The sequence below is a fragment of the Episyrphus balteatus genome, chromosome X, assembly GCF_945859705.1.
Source record: "Episyrphus balteatus chromosome X, idEpiBalt1.1, whole genome shotgun sequence".
Taxonomy (NCBI): Eukaryota; Metazoa; Arthropoda; class Insecta; order Diptera; family Syrphidae; genus Episyrphus; species Episyrphus balteatus.
The window spans coordinates 1,331,624-1,350,714 of NC_079138.1; the positions used below are offsets into that span (position 1 = coordinate 1,331,624).

Here is a 19,091-nt window from a genome sequence, read left to right on the forward strand (position 1 = left end):
TGAACAGACTTTATATCTCTAAACAGAAGAGTACTTGTTCTTTTTGAAAATATTTTGTATTTAACCTCAAGCACCAAATTGGGTGTAGATTTTATAGGTTGAATCTCAAAGTAAAACATTTTTAACCGTTTTTTAGAGTTCGGAGACCGTTTTAAGCTACATTTTGTGTTTTGAAAATTTTTTTTTGAAAAAAATTTTATTTTTCTATTTATGCTGAATCAAATAAGCTTTTATTAATTAAAATCAGTTAGAATTTGTGGAAGTCATAGTTTTTTTACTCGAGAGCGTATGATTTCCAGTTTTCAATACTTGTGTTTTCCAAGTAAATGTTGATCACTCTGAGGTAGTCTTTTTTTAACGGGGGGGTATGTTTGTTACTTAAAAACATAATACAAATACAAAATCTGCGGTGCTATAATTTGAAACTATATAACTTATTTAAGAAAATAATGTATAAGAGAAAGAAAGATCGTTATAGTTCAAAATCAGAAAGCTCACAATGAATAGGCCTATCCATCTATGTAAAAATATTCATAACCGAAAACCAAAAGTTTCTTGGACGTCTGGTTGCTGAATTATTTACAATCAAAATATTTTTTTCCCTTACATTCGGAAGCAGATATTTTCGGATCAAGGTCTCGAAAAATGTTTTGGTTAACAGATATAAGCTCACAATGAATAGGCCTATCCATTTATGTAAGAAAATTACAAACTAATTTTTTTAGGATTTTCGAGAAAAAATCAAGGTTAACCCCTTGCCTAGAAAAAACGTATTTTCAAAAAAGTTATCCAAATCCATCGAGTGATACATCAAAAGAAAGGCCTCTTTAAGCTCTATTCATAACCGAAAACCAAAAGTTTCTTGGACGTCTGGTTGCTGAATTATTTACAATCGAAATATTTTTTTTTTCCCTTACATTCGGAAGCAGATATTTTCGGATCAAGGTCTCGAAAAATGTTTTGGTTAACAGATATAAGCTCACAATGAATAGGCCTATCCATTTATGTAAAAAAAATTACAAACTAATTTTTTTAGGATTTTCGAGAAAAAATCAAGGTTAACCCCTTGCCTAGAAAAAACGTATTTTCAAAAAAGTTCTCCAAATCCATCGAGTGATACATCAAAAGAAAGGCCTCTTTAAGCTCTATTCATAACCGAAAACCAAAAGTTTCTTGGACGTCTGGTTGCTGAATTATTTACAATCGAAATATTTTTTTTTCCCTTACATTCGGAAGCAGATATTTTCGGATCAAGGTCTCCAAAAATGTTTTGGTGAACATATATAAGCTCACAATGAATTTCAAAACCAAAAGTTTCTTGGACGTCTGGTTGCTGAATTATTTACAATCGAAATATTTTTTTTTTTTCCTTACATTCGGAAGCAGATATTTTCGGATCAAGGTCTCCAAAAATGTTTTGGTGAACATATATAAGCTCACAATGAATAGGCCTATCCATTTATGTAAAAAAATTACAAACTAATTTTTTTAGGATTTTCGAGAAAAAATCAAGGTTAACCCCTTGCCTAGAAAAAACGTATTTTCAAAAAAGTTCTCTAAATCCATCGAGTGATACATCAAAAGAAAGGCCTCTTTAAGCTCTATTCATAACCGAAAACCAAAAGTTTCTTGGACGTCTGGTTGCTGAATTATTTAAAATCGAAATATTTTTTTTCCCTTACATTCGGAAGCAGATATTTTCGGATCAAGGTCTCCAAAAATGTTTTGGTTAACATATATAAGCTCACAATGAATAGGCCTATCCATTTATGTAAAAAAATTACAAACTAATTTTATTTAGGATTTTCGAGAAAAAATCAAGGTTAACCCCTTGCCTAGAAAAAACGTATTTTCAAAAAAGTTCTCCAAATCCATCGAGTGATACATCAAAAGAAAGGCCTCTTTAAGCTCTATTCATAACCTAAAACCAAAAGTTTCTTGGACGTCTGGTTGCTGAATTATTTACAATCGAAATATTTTTTTTTCCTTTACATTCGGAAGCAGATATTTTCGGATCAAGGTCTCCAAAAATGTTTTGGTTAGCAGATATAAGCTCACAATGAATGTTAAGAAACTTTGATTATTAAATATGTATAGATGCTCTAAAAGATCCTTATCTTAATGCGTCATTGTAAATTAGATACTTATCGAAATAAATTAAAGGAAAATGAAACAAAATTTATTTTTTCTGACTGCCAATTTTATCACAAGTCAGTTTAGCCAATTTCATCCCCTATTTATCAAAGCCATTTACTATCATTTCTCATATCTTCTTTTTATTAATGCATTCATTTGGAAATGAAATGGCCGTTAAATCAACTCTCGGCACAAATAGTTTTTTTTTTTTTATAAGAAGCGACTTCTTGCTAATTCAATGCTTCTTTGGTTAAATTTAAACAAAAAACTAAACATAATTTTGATTAATTAAAGTTATTTATATTATTTGTATTTATTTAGTTTAGGAAGAGAAATATTTTATTTTGTTTGTTTATGAAAAAAAAAATGTTTGTATATCGTGCACACATTATTTCAATGATTTCAATGTGACAAAAAAATTTTCAAAGTTTACCTGGACAACTGGACGAAAAATGTTCTGTATTAATATTATTTCGTGAAACATAATTACAGTATAGGGATACAAAAAAATTGTAGTTTTTTTTTAATTGTTAATGGGAAGAAATTCAAAATGTTTTTTTTTTTTTTACATACAATTAGAATAAATTGATTAAGTAGTTTACAATGGATATTTTGAAGAAAGAATGGCTGTAGAAAAAAAAAATACAATTTTTAACCTTAGCTAATAATTTTCGTATATTTATAATAATAACATTAAATTTATGAGCAAAAACAAAACCAAAAAACTTATTTGCGTGCTTCCTTGTTTTTAGCATTTGAACTTTTTTTGTTAGTTAAGTTTCGTGCACATTTTTGATTATATGATGTGCAAGAAGACGTTGTTGTTGGTGGTAGTGGTAGTTGAACGACTGGCCCGTCTGGTGTGGAAGAAACAACATTTCTGCTGCTAATTGAACTAGCTTTCGTTGTTTTAGAATTTGTATTCTTCTTCTCACTACTTGAAATATCATCAGTACGTTGTTGCAAAACTACTACAGTGTCGGTGGTTGAGTTTGTTGGCGAGTCCTTTTCTTCAGCAATTCTTGGAAGCATTTCTCCGGGTGGTTGAAATGTCAGAGAAAGTACGTTACTCTGTGTTGGTTTCTGGTCTTGATAATCGATATGTTGATCAGTTTCGTGAAAAATATTAAAATTTTCAACATATTTGTCCAAAGAGTTTGTGGTTGAAGCACTAGATGTTGTATTAGATGGTGCTGGGGATATTGTAGATAATATGGTACTGTTGTTTTGCTGTACAGATGAAGTTTGAGGATGAGTATAGCCTGATGCTGCAGCAGTTGTGACAACAGATCCTGAGTTTACTGTTGTTCCGCTTGCACCACCATTCGAGCTACTAGTTGATCTCCAGACACCGACAATTGACCTTTGGCTTTTAACGGTAGGCGAGCAGCAGAGCGGTGATATAAGAGTGCATTTATTTTCAGCACTACGCGGGTGCAATCGATCTGGAGATAATGCACGTCGTAAAAGCGGCGAGCTAGGCTCTGAGCTCTTTGTGCGGGCGAATCCTTTTTTAGTTGCTGCAACTTGTCCAGCATTCAAATTTGCACCTGGTAGCCCTCCAGGGCTGTATGATTGTGTTGTATTTGAAGCACCAGGCTGATGTCCAACAGGAAACGCAAGAGGAGACGGTGATCGAGTAGGTGATAATGGAAGTGGAGATGGTGAAGGTGTGCGCGCTAATGGAGAAAGCGGAATATGACCGACGGATTTTCGACGGTTGGTAACTGAAACAGCAGTTGAGTGCATATTTTTTGTGCCAGAACATGCACTAGTGTGTAATTTGTGCTTGAGTCCGTGGAGAGTAGATGGTCTTTGATAGAGCTGAGCCCCAGTAGGTGTTACTGATGAACCAACAACAGCGCCATTGGCTGAAGCCCCACCAGCACTTACAACAGGAGTATTGGGGACCGAAGATGAAGGTGAACTAGACTGTGATGAGTTGGATGCCGAAGTATAACATTGTGGTTCCATAGGAGACAAACTTAATCTATTGTTTGGCGGAGTTGGTAAAGCCGCTTCACTTGGTCTGTTGCAGAAAGACTGGAAGGATCGAGATTGTGTAACCATAGTTGGTGAGGACATTCCAGCGGCAATCTTTAATATGAAAATTAAAAGAAAAATTAAACTGATTTTACTAACACTACAACTTTCATTAATATTTACTTGCTGAATCTCGGCCGAAGCGCGTTTACTACTTATTCGTCGAAACAAAGACGATTTACGCTTCTTCTCGTGCTCCTTTTTTTGCTTTTTCTGACGATTAACACCCTTTTTTGCTAATTTACTTTGTAACAGATCACGTTTTCTACCTCCACTTTGTATGCTTGTATGTTCAAGCGGAGTAGCACGTACTGTAACATGCTCACCGCCACTTAAAAGCAATTGTAATACTTGAGTATGAAATAGGCCCTGGACAGCTTCACCATTTACATGGGTTATTAGGTCAGCTGGACGCAGACCAGCTTCGAAAGCTGGACTTCCTTCATCAACAGCCATTACTAAATGGTGCATCGTATAAAAATCAGTGTCTCCATAAAAAACTCGTATCGTATGTACGGTAAAACCAAATCCTCTTGGCCCTCTTCGAATAATTATAGGTGGTTTTAAATTAGTTACTAAAGGTGATAGTTCTCGACATGGCGATGTGTCTCTTGAGCTAGCTGTACTTGAACTACCACCGCCTCCTTCAGCACTTCCTACCGGTGATTGTACACCTCCACTTAACTGCTGAGCAAGCTGTGAATCTATTTTGATTTCATTTTATAGAATAGAATAGAAAATATATGTGATTTCGAATAAAGAGAAAAACAAAATAAAGACAAATTACCATTAGACACCATGAAAGACAAACCTAAGGCAGAAGCAGATTTAACAATAGAACGGGATCGATGTTTATTGCTATTGTTCAAAGTGTCTGAATTACTTATGTCACTAGCAAGTGGTGACTGATCTTGTGTGTTTTCCGATGATGATCCACTTGCTTCATCTTCAATAGAAATAGAGAATCTTGGAAGAATATCGCGAGCGTTAATAGTTTTTCGCTTGCGATATATTTGTGGCGAAAGATCATCACTATCTGTCTGTGAGGATTCGGGTGTGCTTCGTGCGGCCACTGAAGAAACTTGATGTGCATCTATCAATTTTCGATTCTCGGGAATGTTAGGACATCCCATCTTATCTAAATGGCGGCTAGGTATTTTCACGGTTTCAGTGACGGGTATATTTGTTTTCGTTGAATTTGAGTTTGGAATGCATGGATTTTGTGTTTTAATTTTTTGACCATCAACACAACTAGATGTATTTTGTGGATCTATCAAGTTTGTCAATTGTGATTGACAGGGCTGCTGCTGTTGTTGTATAAAAGATGAACTTGGTAAGGACTGCTGTCGCAGATATTGGCTCATAATTCGAACATCTTCGCCACATACTTTGTTTAATAATTCAGGTAGATAATCAGCATCGGGTGTTGATGGAACTTTAAAGCGACGCGATGAGTGCTGAAAATAATATATGCAATAAGATTTGGAAAGTTTCCGAAAAAAAAAACACTTCATTACATCAATATTTCGAAGTTCTGGTGTTGTAAGTGTTTTTGAATTTCCCGTTTCAGCAGAACCACTTCCATTGCCACTGCCACTAGTCCCTTCGTCAGAAGTGTTGTGTGATGCTAAACGGTTCCAAGAGTAATGTTGTTTACGATATTGAGGCGTATAAGAACTAAATGAACCAAAAAGCGGGGCATCATCTGTATCGTCAGTGTCTTCTCCTCCTAAATCATGATTGTAGCGATCCATTCGAGCTACAAAAAAATCGTCATTAATTTTAATTTATTATATGTATTTGCAACAAAAATAAGTTTTATAAGAAAATTACTATCGAAATAACTGGTATCGTCTTCGTTAGATAGCTGCGGAACAAACTCTGCTTTTTGCCTAAGCAACGAATTCCAATCCAAGCCATCAAAATACAAATGCTCTTTTACCTCATGAGCGCCACCGGTACCTAAACGATCACGTGGATTCTGCTGAAGCAGTTGAGTAATCAAATCTTTCGATTCAGGTTGAACTGTCCAATCGTCTGTATCAGGCCATTCAATGTCATCATTTACAGTATGTGCAAAAAGTTCTTCTGGAGTTTCACCAAAAAAGGGAACGCATCCAATTATGAACTCATATAATATTATACCCATTGACCACCAATCAACTGGTTTTCCGTAACCCTGTCTGAGAATTACCTCAGGAGCAATATATTCCGGAGTGCCATAAACTTGTTTATCTGAGAACTGTCTAGTCTCGCTGTCAATATAGCCTTCGTATAAATTAGTTGCCAATGACATTAAACCCATTTTGGATAGACCAAAATCCGTTAGTTTAATATGACCTAATGCTGTAATAAGCAAGTTATCAGGTTTTAAATCACGATGAACAATTCCGTAGCTGTGTAGATATTCAACTGCTAGTACGGTTTCAGCGAAATAAAACCGAGCCATGTCCGGTGGTAGTGGTCCTATGTTTTTTAATAATGTTGCACAATCGCCTCCTTCGACGTATTCCATAACCAAGCAAAGATGTTTTTTCGTTTCAAAACTACAATACATGCTCACGACAAATGGGTTATCGGCAAAGCTGAGTATATCTCTTTCCGCAAATACCTGTTCCACTTGATTTCTTAGAATGAGATTATTTTTGTTAATTTTTTTCATAGCGAAACGTTGTCGTGTTTGTTTGTGCTTGACAAGATACACAGCCCCATAAGCTCCATTCGAAATAAGTTTAACAATGTCAAAGTCGTGTTCGTTCGGAATATGTTGAGTGAATTTTTGAAGCTGTTGCTGGGTCTGACCAGAACTATTTACGGAAATAGGAGCGGTGTTGGTTAAAGTTGATTTAAGACTCGAGGACGGAGGTGCGGATGCCGCAACCATAAGATTTACAGCTGCACTTTTTGAACTGGGCACTAACCCGCCGCCCGCCATTGACGTAGCTGTTCCACTTTGATCTGGTAAAGAACGATTGCTTGTAACTTTGGTATTGGATAATGGCACGTTGTTATTGGGTATAGTGGGAGGAGTGCAAACAACCTCTGGTGTCCAATCTCGAAAAGAATCTTTAAAATCTTGTTGAAGTTCTGCAATCGGATGCCGATTCAATCCCAGCTTGTGAATAATATATTGGGGAATATCTGCCTTTATACCCGGCATAGCTTTAGCTTGGCCTTCCGCTGCTTCTAATAAATGATAAAATTCTTCTGGATCGAATTCTAGGCATTCCAATAGCCTTGCAGGGCGTGATATTATAAGAAGGAGTTTCTTAATAACTCCTGTTAACTCAACGGCGGCTTCAGGTGATTTTTCCTTAGTTTCTAACAAAAGTCGTTCTAAGTTTTCGCTCATTTCGTAAAAATATCGACTTGTAACAAGTTTTGCTTCGGATTTATGCAAACAATCTCGTGCCATCTCTAGAACTTGGTGATGAACAAACCTAAAAATGCGATTCATGATTTTTATATTTAAACTTTAAAAACAAATAAGAAGAAATCTTACCTAACAATAGGTTGTGAATCACGAAAGCTGTTGCACGCCGCACTTTTATTCTCATTGATAAAGTGTTTTAAACGCTCTTCCATTTGCTGAGTTGCTTTGGGAAAACGTTCTTTATAAAGTGTATTCATCATTGCAATTTCGTTATCAATAACAGGAGATCGACTAGGGCTGGATAAACTTCTTGAACGTGGCCGATGAAATGGAGATATTCTACCATCCTTCAATGATCCAGAGTTGGTGTTATTGGAACCGGTATTGCCAATAGGAGGTGTTGTGAAATCACTAGGTGAGTTTTTCGACATATTTTGTGGACTACAACAGAGGCTTCCCGCCGATGCAATACTATTTTGCTTTGAAATACCAGGCGAATGACTTGAATTCACCGGAGTGCTAGTGCACGTTATCGATGACTGGTTACCGCCAATAACACAAACCTTTATTCCGTGTGGCTTTGGACAATGAAAAGATGTTGTATTATGATGATGAAAATGATGGTGATGTTGACAATGATCGGGGTGATTACAGCATACCGATGGTAAAGCATTCATATCGTTTGAAAATTGGTGTGTGAGTATTCGAAGTTCATCGCTGGTAGGGATGTTTGGCAGTTGATGCAAACGTTCTTGGCTAGAGCACTGTGACTAAGAAAATATTTGAATAAGTACTGTACTGATTCTTGACAATTTATACATATATATTATAATAATTTTTTTTGTTAAGTAATAAATTCTCATATATCCTTAATAATTTATAAAAATCTTAAGCTATTGTAAAGTAATATTAAGTAACATTTCTCACCGAAAGATTTGAACTGCCAGGAGTAGTACCATACCCAGACGATGGCAAAGATGCCACTGACCAGCGACGGCCATCACCACGACAACTTGATATTCTTTTAATAGGAGCAAATGCAAATTGCATTGGTGAATTTATCCGAGGGCTATCAATAGGACTTGCAGAAAACGGAGAATGAGATCGTGGTGAAGTGTTACCAACGCCAGGCACCAAACTAAGTCGATGGTGAGCTACTCCACTGCTGCAGGAACCAGTTCCGGAACGTATGGATACGGCATTATGTTTTCGTAAACTTGCTACAGATTGTTCTTTGAAGTAAGAACTTGACAAGTTCGGTGCAGATTTACCCAAACTTAAATTTCGAACTCTTGTTAGGTTCGTAGCTTCTATTTTAAATAGAAAAAAAAAAAATCGTAAAACAATAGCATAATAATTCAAAAACTTATTTACCATTTGACGAGGAACGAAGAGAATATTGATGTTGATATGAAATTTTACGTAGTAGTGCGCTATAGTCACGACCTGGTAATGATATCGAACTTTCCGATAATCCACTAGATGATGATTTGGTTAAATTTCTCAAAGATGAAGTGAAATCCTTGGAATTGGACGGCAGCACTTCACCATCTATACTTGAACCAATGTACAACTTCGGGCCAGATGCACCACCACCTCCCTTCTTGCAACTTGGTGATGAAGACGATGCAGATAACCCTGCTAGTCCAGAAGTACTTGAAACATTTTGCGTTATCGTTACAGGAGATGAAGATGGCTTTTCTTGATCAGAATCATCAAATACTAGTACTCTCGCTGAATAGCCAGAGTAACTAGATTGTGGTCGTATTCTTGCCAATGGTGAATTGAAGTGACGCGTGTGCACGGGGCTATTCGAGGAAGACGTTGAATTAAGCGTATTTCCAACGCTAGCCAAATTACTGCCACCACTAAAATGAGCTTGTGTTTTGCCTGTTAGCTCTTCTCTACTTTCACTCATTTTGTTTTGTTGAAAATCTTTTTTTTGTACACGAATTTTGCTTATAATTTCTTTGTAATTTCTACTGAGATCCAAATTTTTCTTTCTGTTATTATATATATTTGTTTTAGGTTTTTATGTTTTATTTTTGCAACAAATTTGTTTTGTGGTTCAGCTTTTTTCACAGCATTTTCAAAAGTAGGATATTCATTGAACTTATTAAGATTGGTTGAATGAAAGCTGTCTTGTTAAATATGTCCTTCAGCGTTTTTCAAAATGTCTGAAATGGCTTGAATGTGCAAATAACTCTTCTTTACTTCGAAAATAAATACATAATCTATTTTCAAATGATATTATTTTCAATGACATGACATGATTATGACTTTCCTTTGATCTTATGTAAGTGCAAAATCTGTGTGAAAATAAAGTAAACTTATATATAAAACATTTGATATACTTTTTATATATTGTTGCAGAATTAAGCGTCGCTATCATATTTTGCGCAGAAGGAATTTTAATTTTTTCGTTGTATACTTCCTAAAATTATAAAAAAATAGTATTTGGTTACGATATTTTTTGATGTGAAAGAAAAATATGAGGTGAGGTTATTTCGAAGTTTATATTTTTTTATTCAATCAATTAGGTATATTTATCAATAACTAGAGTTTCAACCAAATTTCAATGCTACTATTTCATTTAAAGGGTCCATGACATGTCCATTTTTAGTCAAAAGCAAACTAATGATGAGGTCTTGTAATATTTACTGAGCACTATCGAATGGCATCCTTACTTTTATAAAACAAATTCAAGGCTTGTTAAAAAAAAAAAAAAATTAATGAAGTGCGTTTAATTTTAAATTGCGTTTTTCTCGGAATCAGACTTGTACTGTTTTTCATCTGGACCATTCATTTTTATTTGCCCTAAAGCATATAGTAAAAATTATATAAATATAAATCAAAAGATGAAACCACCAGTATTTCATAATATAGATTATTTGATGCTCAATTATTCCTTCGCCACTGAATCCTGGAGATATGTTTACAGCTGCCCATCTTCAGTTGCTTTTTAAAGTTTCATTAATATTCTGTCTAGTCATATTACTGCTAGTAAATTTCAAAAACGTAGGCCAAAGTATAAATTAATTAAACCATGAACGACCTACCAACTTTGTCAAAAAATTAACAATAAAAAAGAGTTTTACAGTTTAAATAAGAGCAATTTAGGAATACCACGTATAAGAAATGCATAGAAAAAGATCCAGAAAGACATTTCTGAAGAAAAAAAAAAACAGGAATATTATAAACGAAAGTCCGACGAAAATAGATTCAATAATGAAGCGAACAATTTGACGGAGAATAAAGTACATATTAACAAATGATACCAACATTTCCGAATACTGTCAATTTAAATCTAGAATGATGTAAGATGAAATGGTTATGTGTTTAAAATCTAAGGACTCTTGTGATATAAGTGGCTTGAGTGGCATTAATTTAAGTTTTGCAATGGAATATTCCCTGAGTACTTACAAACAGATATTATTATCTAATTTACCAGGAAGGCAACAAAAAGATAGGAACAATTACGGAACGGCCTCTTAAGGATTTTTTCTCATAGAATAAAACACAGAAACGTCAAGTATCAAAATTTTCGAATAATTCTTGAAGTTAAGTACACTTTATTTATTTCTGTTCCGTAAAATAAAAAAAAGTTTATAATCGTTCCCAAAAATAATTTATTTAAGTTTTTGTAAAAAAAAAAGTCCGATTCTCCTAAATCCGGCCTTTGTTTCCTATTTTCGGCCATCTAGTGGCTCATCTCCGGAAACTGACAAGCTTAAATAAATTTAATGTTTTTTATTTAAATTTTTGTTTTTTTTTTTTAAGAATTTAGAAACAATTTTGAATATTAAAATTAATAAGTAATAATATGAAATGATTTAAAAATTAATTTATTTTTTTCCATTTTTTAAACTTTTATCAATAAAAGGGGGCCGAATATAGGAAACCTTTGAATTTCAAAGCTTTTTTTTGTGTTCTATCTCCGGCCCCCTCTATTTTACTATTTCCTATTTAAAACCTTTTTTAATTGAAGAATAATATATATTTAATATATAAAAAAAAACAACATTTCAAAGCATTAACATTAGCATTAACTCGGAAATTGTTTACATAAAACACTATTTACTATTCTAGTTTTTGGCAGTAAAATTAAAACCTTACCCGATTGGATCACCGGTACAAAAAGTTATTTTTTCGAAGAAGACTGTATAACAAGAATAAAAAGAATTTTGTAACTTAAGGAGAGACATCTATCTAAAAGAACAGCATAAGATCAAAATTTTGGAATAAATCACTAATTATAACAATTGTTCTGAAAGGTGACCGGCTACTGGAGATGGCCGGAATCAGGAAACTCTACCCATACTGGTCTGAACCCAGCTTAGAGTTAATTTAAAAACTTATTTGTCTCTATCCACAATCTATGTCAGCTTTGCAGAATCTAACTGAATATTTTATAGAATGCATTAAAGAAGGAAATTCCCCTATAATTTCCAGGGTCCATAATTTCTGCAGGTATTCCATCGGATCCAGTAGCTTTGCCATCACATTTGTCATCATCCTTCAAGACTTCCCCGTCTAAGTGATCATTCCTAAAAGCCGGTTGTGCTTATTGTCTCCTGGAGACGTTTTCATCTTTGGAAAAAAAAGTCTACGCTCCATCCCATTCACGAAAACAAACTCTTGTATCACTACTGTAGAAAGATTTGATTTTGAAAGGAAAGAAATATTTTTTTTTTTATTATTATTATTTTTCCATGACAATGGGACAAGTCAACAGTAAGTACGACGTACGACGAAAGCAATTAGCTAAAGTTTAAGTTGTCAAATTAAAGTTATAAATAGTTCTCACTTTAAATTCAGATAGGTTCCTTTTTGTTTATTTTTTTTTTTTTACTTTTTTTTATTTTGTTTTCATTTGAGTACCACCTACCTGTCTGCCATGTCGATTATATATGAATTCAGTAATATGAGATAATTTTGTATTATTATTTTATATTAAAAACAAAAAGAACTGGGAGTCATCAATGATGGTTCATTTAACTACTATACATTGCTTCATCACTATTCTAATTAGATATGTAATTGAACACTAATTTTATTTAACTATCAATCAAAAGAATAAAGGTGAAGGAAAGAAATTTATGCAGATATTTTTTCAATTTTTTTTTTATTGAATTGAACATTTAATAAAAAAAAAAAATAAGTATATTAACTCACCAAAAATATGTATTTTCTGCTAAACTCGTAGTCTGTTCCTCCTATTATTATACATTTTTTTGTTTTATATAGTAGGTATATTTTTCTTGGCAAGGGTTTGGGTTCAGCTGCATATAGTGGTGTTGCTTTTGATGGTGACAATGACAATACTAGTCTTCTCTTTCGATGTCGACATGGAGGAAGATTTCTGAATGGTCTTCGATGCAAAGATTAGCTTTTTTGATTTCATAATACTCTAATTTATCAAAAATACAATCCTCATGAGTTTTAAATAATTTGTTTTTAAATAAAATTTATCATCAGTATATAATTTAATTAATTATTATTAATTAAAATGTGCGGTTGTTAGAGTAGAACACAAACTCGGCCGTGCAAAACAACGCATGACTGTCTTTCTTTTGTGATTCAGATTCAGAAATTAAGTTTTCTTTTTTCCTTCGTTTTGTTTATTTTTTTTTTTTCTTTCAATGATTTGTATTACACAAACCCAAGATTGTATTTTTTTTTTTTTTACTTAATATAGTTTTCTAGATTATATACATCAAAGAAAAAAATAGATAATATAAATTTATAGAAATAACATTTTATGAAAGTACATAACAAAATTATAAATTTACTCTCGAAACAAGAGACACAACAAAAAATCGATTTTTGTTTTCAACTTTTGATCTTAGCTGTTTCTCAATTATAAAATATTCTCTCGAGCTTTTCCCGAAACTGTCTCTTTTTCTAACTTTGAACAATAACAACAAGGAAAATAATAACAGTAACTTGTATATGTATTGTCATATTTGAAGGCTATCAACAATTATTATTAATTTTATATCCATCGAAAGTATTGGTGGAAAATTGAGGTTTTAATAGAGAAAAAAATAATACAACAAAAAAACATTAATACTTCATTTTGAACTGTTCAAAATGAGCTCTATGTTTTGCTGGCATTAGGAAAGTAGGATATCTAGGTGGGAGAATAAGAATAGACCAAACTCAATCATATATTATACTATATTTGTTTATGCAAATGTATTGCATTAGGGTGTTATTTTTATGTTAGTGAATTGTTTGATTATGATGATTTTATACATTTTTTGCACTGTAAACTGCGATGTCGATTTTTTACATAATTTCATTGGCATTACATTTTCTTTTTTTTTTTTTTCGAGTACCGTTTTATCCGATTCGAACACCGAACACAAGAATTGCGGTATCAAAAGTTTTTAGGTTTATTTTTTTTTTTTTTTTGGAGTATCATGTAGTTAGTTCTGCACAAAACTAATTCGAAAAAAAACCACGAGAAACGTCCTTAAAAAAATGCATTTTTGTTTACATTTTTTTTTTGTGAATTCGATTTTTTACATTGGTTCAAAATTACTACGTTTTCATTTAAGGTCGAGTTAGTTTGTGGCTTTTGAGCCAAACGTCAGTGTCAAGAAAAAAAACCACGCCGACTCATTTTGACAGCTATAATGTCTGCTTCTACACGAAGACGCAAATTTCAAGGTACACATAAGAACAAGGGAGAAAGAAAGTTCGAAAAAAAGGGAAGGAAGATTTTCTACCCTGTGAGTCACCGGTCGAAAATTTTGAGACGTTTCTTTTTGATCTTGTTCTTTTTTTTATTTGAGTTCTCTTCGTCGGATGTATATTATTTGGGTGTATAGTAACTTTTTTAAATTTATTTAAATGTTTTCGATGCACATAGAGTCCGCTGAAGTTGTTTTTTTGTATATTTTGGTGCTTATTTTGGAATAAATACACATACGAAAACGAGAACAAAATAAAACACATAAACAAAATAGCTGTCAAATTTGCGTCTTATGAATAATACAACGTGTAGAAGCGCGCGACGCACCGAAACGAAAATCAAAAGGATATCCGAAGATAATTTCTGCGCCTTGCGTCTTCATGTGGAAGCAGACTTGACATTGTCCTCACGTCGCCGACTCATTTTGACGTTTATGTGTTGCTTTCTCACTTGCACTTCATGTTCATGATGTCAAAAAGAGGCAGGAAATTTAAAACTCATTTGAATTCTTCGGACTCACATAGCTGTCAAAATGGGTCGGTGACGTGAGGCCAATGTGAACACAGTCATTTAAGATTTTAGGACTCACATTGCTGTTAAAATGAGTCGGCGACGTGTGGCCAATGTTAACACCGTCCTTCGTGTACTTCTTATTCAATGAAAAAACCGAAAAATATACACTTGACATTTCTATGGGGAACTTCCACCGAATAGGTCTGTTTGGGTTCTTTTTGGACAAAAATATGAAACCTGTCAAATTTTAAGGAGTGGGGATGAAATTCTCTCAGAGAAAAAAAAAATTGCGTAAAAGTACCCAAACGCTTTTAGCACAAAATTTTCTGCTACTTTTTCAACAACAAAAATGTAAACAACAGCACCAATTGAAAAAAAAGAAAGGAAAAATATCAAAACATTTTTTTTTTAAAGCCTGGTACGCTGTTAGCGCTAAATTTTAGCGGAGATAAAATTTCCATACAAGTTATCGATAATTTGTATGGGATCCATTTTTGCTCAGATACATTTTTTCGATAATTTGTATGGGACAAAAAAAAAAGAGAAGTGCCTCTTGAGGCTTCGTGAAATAGCTGAATAATTGACTGAAGCGTCGGGTGGAACGGAAGGGAAACAGCGCTCGCAACCGCACTCGACGGATGAAAACTTATCGAAAAGCAAAGAAAACAACAACAATTGACAGTAGCTTCCGACTCCATCCATCAATTATAGTTCTGGCTTTATAGGAATTTTTCTTTTTAAGCCCCGAGCGGGGAACTAAGCTGTCAAATGAAGAACTGTGTTCCTTTTTTTTAACCTCCGAGAGCCCTGGGTGCAAAAATTAGGATATATTTTTTTTAGCTCTATGCTCGATCAGGGCTCGCTCGTTGAGCTCTGTAAAAAGACACGATGTGTTTACTGCCTTCTTAGAGAGAGTATTCTGTCTTCAAATCTGAAGAATTTAATCGTAAGATCTTCAAACTATTTGTTTGTTGGGTTTTATTTGCTATAGCCTGGTACGCAGCTTGCGCTAAATTTTAGCTCCCATACAAATTATCGAAAAATTTTATCTGAGCTAAAATGGATCCCATACAAATTATCGATAACTTGTATGGGAATTTTATCTCATCTAAAATTTAGCGCTAACAGCGTACCAGGCTTTATGTTACAATGTGTAACTTCTGCAGTTATTAATAAAATTCATCGAAATAAAAAGAAATAAGTACCTCAACTCAAATACTAACACATTGATTAGTTTAAGAAATATATATTAAGTTTTAAGGTCTTAAACAAAAAAAATGTTAAAAAGACATTTTCATAATCGAAAACCTGGTTGGGACAACTGGTTGCTGACTTATTTACAATCGAAATACCTCTATTTTTTTCTCAGATTCGGAAGCAGATATTTTTGGATCAAGGTCTCGAAAAATGTCTCGATATGAGCTCACAATGAATAGGCCTATCCATTTATGTAAAAATATAAAAAATTTATTTTTTTAGGATTTTCGGGAAAAATAAAGGTTCCCTTGCCTAGAAAAAACGTATTTTCAAAAAAGTTATCCAAATCCATCGAGTGATACATCAAAAGAAAGGCCTCTTTAAGCTCTATTCATAACCGAAAACCAAAAGTTTCTTGGACGTCTGGTTGCTGAATTATTTACAATCGAAATATTTTTTTTTTCCCTTACATTCGGAAGCAGATATTTTCGGATCAAGGTCTCGAAAAATGTTTTGGTTAACAGATATAAGCTCACAATGAATAGGCCTATCCATTTATGTAAAAAAAATTACAAACTAATTTTTTTAGGATTTTCGAGAAAAAATCAAGGTTAACCCCTTGCCTAGAAAAAACGTATTTTCAAAAAAGTTATCCAAATCCATCGAGTGATGCATCAAAAGAAAGGCCTCTTTAAGCTCTATTCATAACCGAAAACCAAAAGTTTCTTGGACGTCTGGTTGCTGAATTATTTACAATCGAAATACCTCTATTTTTTTCTTACATTCGGAAGCAGATATTTTTGGATCAAGGTCTCCAAAAATATTTTAGTTTACAGATATGAGCTCACAATGAATAGGCCTATCCATTTATGTAAAAATATGAAAAATTTATTTTTTTAGGATTTTCGAGAAAAAATCAAGGTTAACCCCTTGCCTAAAAAAAACGTATTTTCAAAAAAGTTCTCCAAATCCATCGAGTGATACATCAAAATAAAGGCCTCTTTAAGCTCTATTCATAACTGAAAACCAAAAGTTTCTTGGACGTCTGGTTGCTGAATTATTTACAATCGAAATATTTTTTTTCCCTTACGATCAAGGTCTCGAAAAATGTTTTGGTTAACAGATATAAGCTCACAATGAATAGGCCTATCCATTTATGTAAAAAAATGAAAAATTCAAATTTTAAGGATTTTCGAGAAAAAATCAAAATCAAAATAATGTATCTTCAAAAAAGTTATCCAAATCCATCGAGTGATACATCAAAAGAAAGGCCTCTTTAAGCTCTATTCATAACCGAAAACCAAAAGTTTCTTGGACGTCTGGTTGCTGAATTATTTACAATCGAAGTATATTTTTTTTTTCTCACATTCGGAAGTAGATATTTTTGGATCAAAGTCTTGAAAAATGTTTTGGTTTACAGATATGAGCTCAAAATGAATAGGCCTATCCATTTATGGAAAAATATTACAGATTTATTTTTTTTAGATTTTTGAGAAAAAATCAATGCCTAAGAAAAACGTATTTTCAAAAAAGTTCTCAAAATCCATCGAGTGATACATCAAAACAAAAGCAATGCCTCCTTAAGCTCAATTCATAACTGAAAACCAAAAGTTTCTTGGACGTCTGGTTGCTGAATTATTTACAATCGAAATATGTATATATTTTTTCTTACATTCTGAAGCAGATATTTTTTGTTTTATTTATTTATTTATTCATCTACAGATATAAATCTTACTACTTACAATTTTGATATAAAAATATAATTAAATAACTTAAAGCTAATTTATAATATGCTTTGCAATTGGATTTTAAATTCACATCTGTTTGTAGAAAGATCAAGTTCATTACATATAGTGTTGAAAAATTTTATGCATCTAGAAAATGGTTCGTTGCAACCATAATTACATCTATGTTTAGGATTGTTAAAGAAATGACAAAGACGCAATCTTCTATCCGGAATATAGATTTCAAAATCAAAATGATTTGTGGGCATTTGATACGGTGTATGAAAATACATCATGGACAAACAGTACACACTGAACAGAACGCCTTTTTTTGTAAAGAATCAAGTCTAATCAAAGCACATCTTGACGGATATGAAGGAGTATCTATTCTCTATTTCAGTTGCTTGTGAAAGCCTTTTGAACTCTTTCAATACGAGTTATCCCAATGGAAGTAGAAGGAGACCAAACAATTGAACAATACTCAAGAATCGGACGAACTAATGACATGTACACTGATTTCACAGCATAATTTCTTGATTTCTTGAGATATTGAGACGCCACACAAAACCAATCAATACGCAAACTGAGATTTATACTCAGGATAAACCCCTCTTCAAAACTGCATCCAAATTAGCTGACAGCACAACTTTTTTCGGACTTTTCCCCTTGACTGAACTATTTATGTATTTTAGTTTTATGGGAAGAAACACAATTTTGCTGGATAAACTACAAGAAAATGCAATTAACTTTACTTTACAAATTTTGATTTGTTTTTTTTTGCATTCTTTATAGCAGATTTTTCTTTTCGAATTTTCTTAACAGACTTTTATAAAAGATCGAACTCGTGAACACCAATTATAAAAGATCTTTTATTTTTAAATCTTTTATGAGTTATCTATAATATTTAAACGTTTTCTTCTGCAGTTCGAAATTTTCAAATGGTTGAATTTGAGCTGAATATTTTGATGCTTAGGTAGGCATTATATTTTTTGAAATAGCTCATGAATTCTTTGAATTGTTTGAAGTTTTGTTTTGAAGTTAACCATTAACCTCATAAGAAAAAAAATGAATGGCAGAAATTTCTGTGTTTTTCAACGGTGTACTTGTCACCAATTATGATGGTTGAAAAATAGACAAGCTTTTTACCAAATTAATATATTTATTAAATTTAAAATTACATAACAGTAAAAAGAAAGAATTAGTTAAAAATATTTGAAAAATTAAATACAAGTTATTCTTATGAAAGTAGAATCGATAATGAAAAGTTTCTATTGACGTTCTAGTTTTGAATTGTAAGAATTTATAAACTACTTTATATAGTTTAAGTCACAACAGGTGGCCATAAGAATTCTCTGAATTTTACGTCAGCATTTCAGCAAATCCTCTTTCGCAAATCTGGTTCCCC

At 32.9% G+C, this 19,091-nt stretch overlaps 1 protein-coding gene across 6 annotated transcripts; it reads right to left on the reverse strand.

The window, feature by feature from the left end:
* Window positions 1–1,327: 1,327 nt before the first annotated feature.
* On the reverse strand, window positions 1,328–13,242 carry LOC129920634 (microtubule-associated serine/threonine-protein kinase 3). Of its 6 annotated transcripts, none has more exons than XM_056002058.1 (10): window positions 12,728–13,241; window positions 9,907–9,986; window positions 8,927–9,729; window positions 8,480–8,862; window positions 7,682–8,322; window positions 6,013–7,619; window positions 5,697–5,938; window positions 4,967–5,636; window positions 4,303–4,883; window positions 1,328–4,233 (listed from the first exon to the last, which is right to left on the reverse strand). In XM_056002058.1, exons 3-10 carry the CDS (start codon window positions 9,468–9,470, stop codon window positions 2,863–2,865), a joined length of 6,039 nt encoding a protein of 2,012 aa, XP_055858033.1. In that variant the 5' UTR covers window positions 9,471–9,729; window positions 9,907–9,986; window positions 12,728–13,241; the 3' UTR covers window positions 1,328–2,862. The 6 variants fall into 6 exon arrangements, with proteins under 6 accessions (XP_055858033.1, XP_055858032.1, XP_055858037.1 ...); XM_056002057.1 differs by having other exon boundaries at window positions 8,927–9,738; XM_056002062.1 differs by having other exon boundaries at window positions 7,682–8,316; window positions 8,927–9,986; window positions 12,728–13,242.
* Between the last annotated feature and the right edge of the window lie 5,849 nt (window positions 13,243–19,091).

Excerpts from the sequence above, each read along its gene's own strand:
- LOC129920634 (XM_056002061.1), bottom strand. The coding sequence starts at position 9,470 with ATGAGTGAAAGTAGAGAAGAGCTAACAGGCAAAACACAAGCTCATTTT. Across the intron at positions 8,863-8,926 it reads TCTTCGTTCCTCGTCAAATG|AAGCTACGAACCTAACAAGA; the intron begins GTAAATAAGTTT and ends TATTTAAAATAG. Across the intron at positions 4,234-4,302 it reads CTTCGGCCGAGATTCAGCAA|ATTGCCGCTGGAATGTCCTC; the intron begins GTAAATATTAAT and ends TTCATATTAAAG.